Raw genomic sequence first — 1,359 nt, 5'->3', positions numbered from 1 at the left:
TCCAGTACACCGATCGCGAACATTGCGTCGGTCATGTACCAAGAAAATGGTTCCAACAACTCCGGTCCCAGCGTCTGTCCTTGCCAGTAGAACTGAGCGAACGCATCAATAACGGCACCAGCATCGGAACTACCTTCCGAAATGTTCCACGCCATCGGCACCAATAAGTGCGGATGCGCGTTGAACGTGGAAGTGAAGTCCTCCTGTACTATTAACAGTATCGACTCCAAGTTGTTGAACCCAGTCAACAGAGGAACCGCCTGGTACGCACCGTCCTCGATGAGCTCCATCGGCGTCCGTGGCAGGACGATTGGTCCGGGAGCGTCTAGTGGCTCGACAACCGGACCAAAATCGAGAGGCCCCAGTAGTGGTGCACTCGAGTACACATCTTCCTGTTGCTCGATCAACGCCCTGTACGGAACCAGCCGGAGAGCTGCCACCATAGCAGTCGTATCGGTGGTCTCCAGGTCCAGTACTTCCGCCAAGCGTTTCGCGTAATGGACTGGATTCGGTTGGAAGGCCCACGAGTTGAAGGGCGATCCGCTGCTAGCGATCGCGCGGTGGAACAATCCACCCGTCAGTGGCGATAGGAGGAGCAGGTCGACAATAGCAGCACCAGCCGATTCACCGTAGATCGTGACGCTGCCCGCATCGCCTCCGAATGCCGCGATGTGATCCTGAACCCAGCGTAACGCCATGATGCAGTCCTTGAGACCCCAGTTGCCGGCCGCGGCTTGATCGCCACTACTGAAAAATCCGAGCACTCCCAGGCGATAGTTGAAGGTTACGACCACCACGTCCTCCGTCATGAAGTACTGGCTGCCGTAGAGACCTTCATCTCCAAACCCAGCACTGTAACCACCGCCGTGGATGAACACTAAGACCGGTCGCTGACCGCTGGAGGAGGACGGAGTGTAGACATTGAGGAACAGGCAGTCCTCACTCTCGTTCGGAATCATGTCCGACGAAGGACAGGTGGCTCCATGCGCACTAGCGTCCCTTTCGTCCGCCCAGCCGGGGTGTGGTTCCGGATCACTGAATCGCTCTGCCTGAGCGTATGGGATGCCTTTGAAGGAATGGAACGAACAGTCATATTCACACTGTTTCGTCGTTCCCCTGAGCCGGCCAACCGTCAGCTCAACAATAGGTCGATCCTGAAAAGTTGACTTCAATCAGTCACCAAGCCAATGAGAACGCTACCCTGATCAGTCAGTCAGTACCTCATTTTGGCCGTATCCAAACGCCACCGTTGTGAGAAGGAACCACACTTCGAACCACATCGTTGCACCAACCTGCTAAACACTGTCTAATGGACGCGTCTGTTGACTTTTATACATCTCACATGACGCCCTTCAGGAA

At 55.4% G+C, this 1,359-nt stretch overlaps 1 protein-coding gene across 1 annotated transcript; it reads right to left on the bottom strand.

Annotated features, from left to right (window-relative positions):
- Positions 1-133: 133 nt before the first annotated feature.
- Positions 134-959, bottom strand: LOC131214788 (liver carboxylesterase 1-like; the record flags this gene model as incomplete). The annotated part of the gene is made up of 1 exon (XM_058209119.1): positions 134-959. A coding segment is annotated over exon 1 (826 nt), but the record flags the coding sequence as incomplete, so codon positions are not given.
- Between the last annotated feature and the right edge of the window lie 400 nt (positions 960-1,359).

This window comes from Anopheles bellator, unplaced genomic scaffold (genome assembly GCF_943735745.2).
Source record: "Anopheles bellator unplaced genomic scaffold, idAnoBellAS_SP24_06.2 scaffold02457_ctg1, whole genome shotgun sequence".
NCBI classification, from domain to species: Eukaryota; Metazoa; Arthropoda; class Insecta; order Diptera; family Culicidae; genus Anopheles; species Anopheles bellator.
The sequence above is the reverse complement of the archived record's forward strand: the minus strand, read 5'-3'. Positions and strand labels throughout refer to the sequence as shown.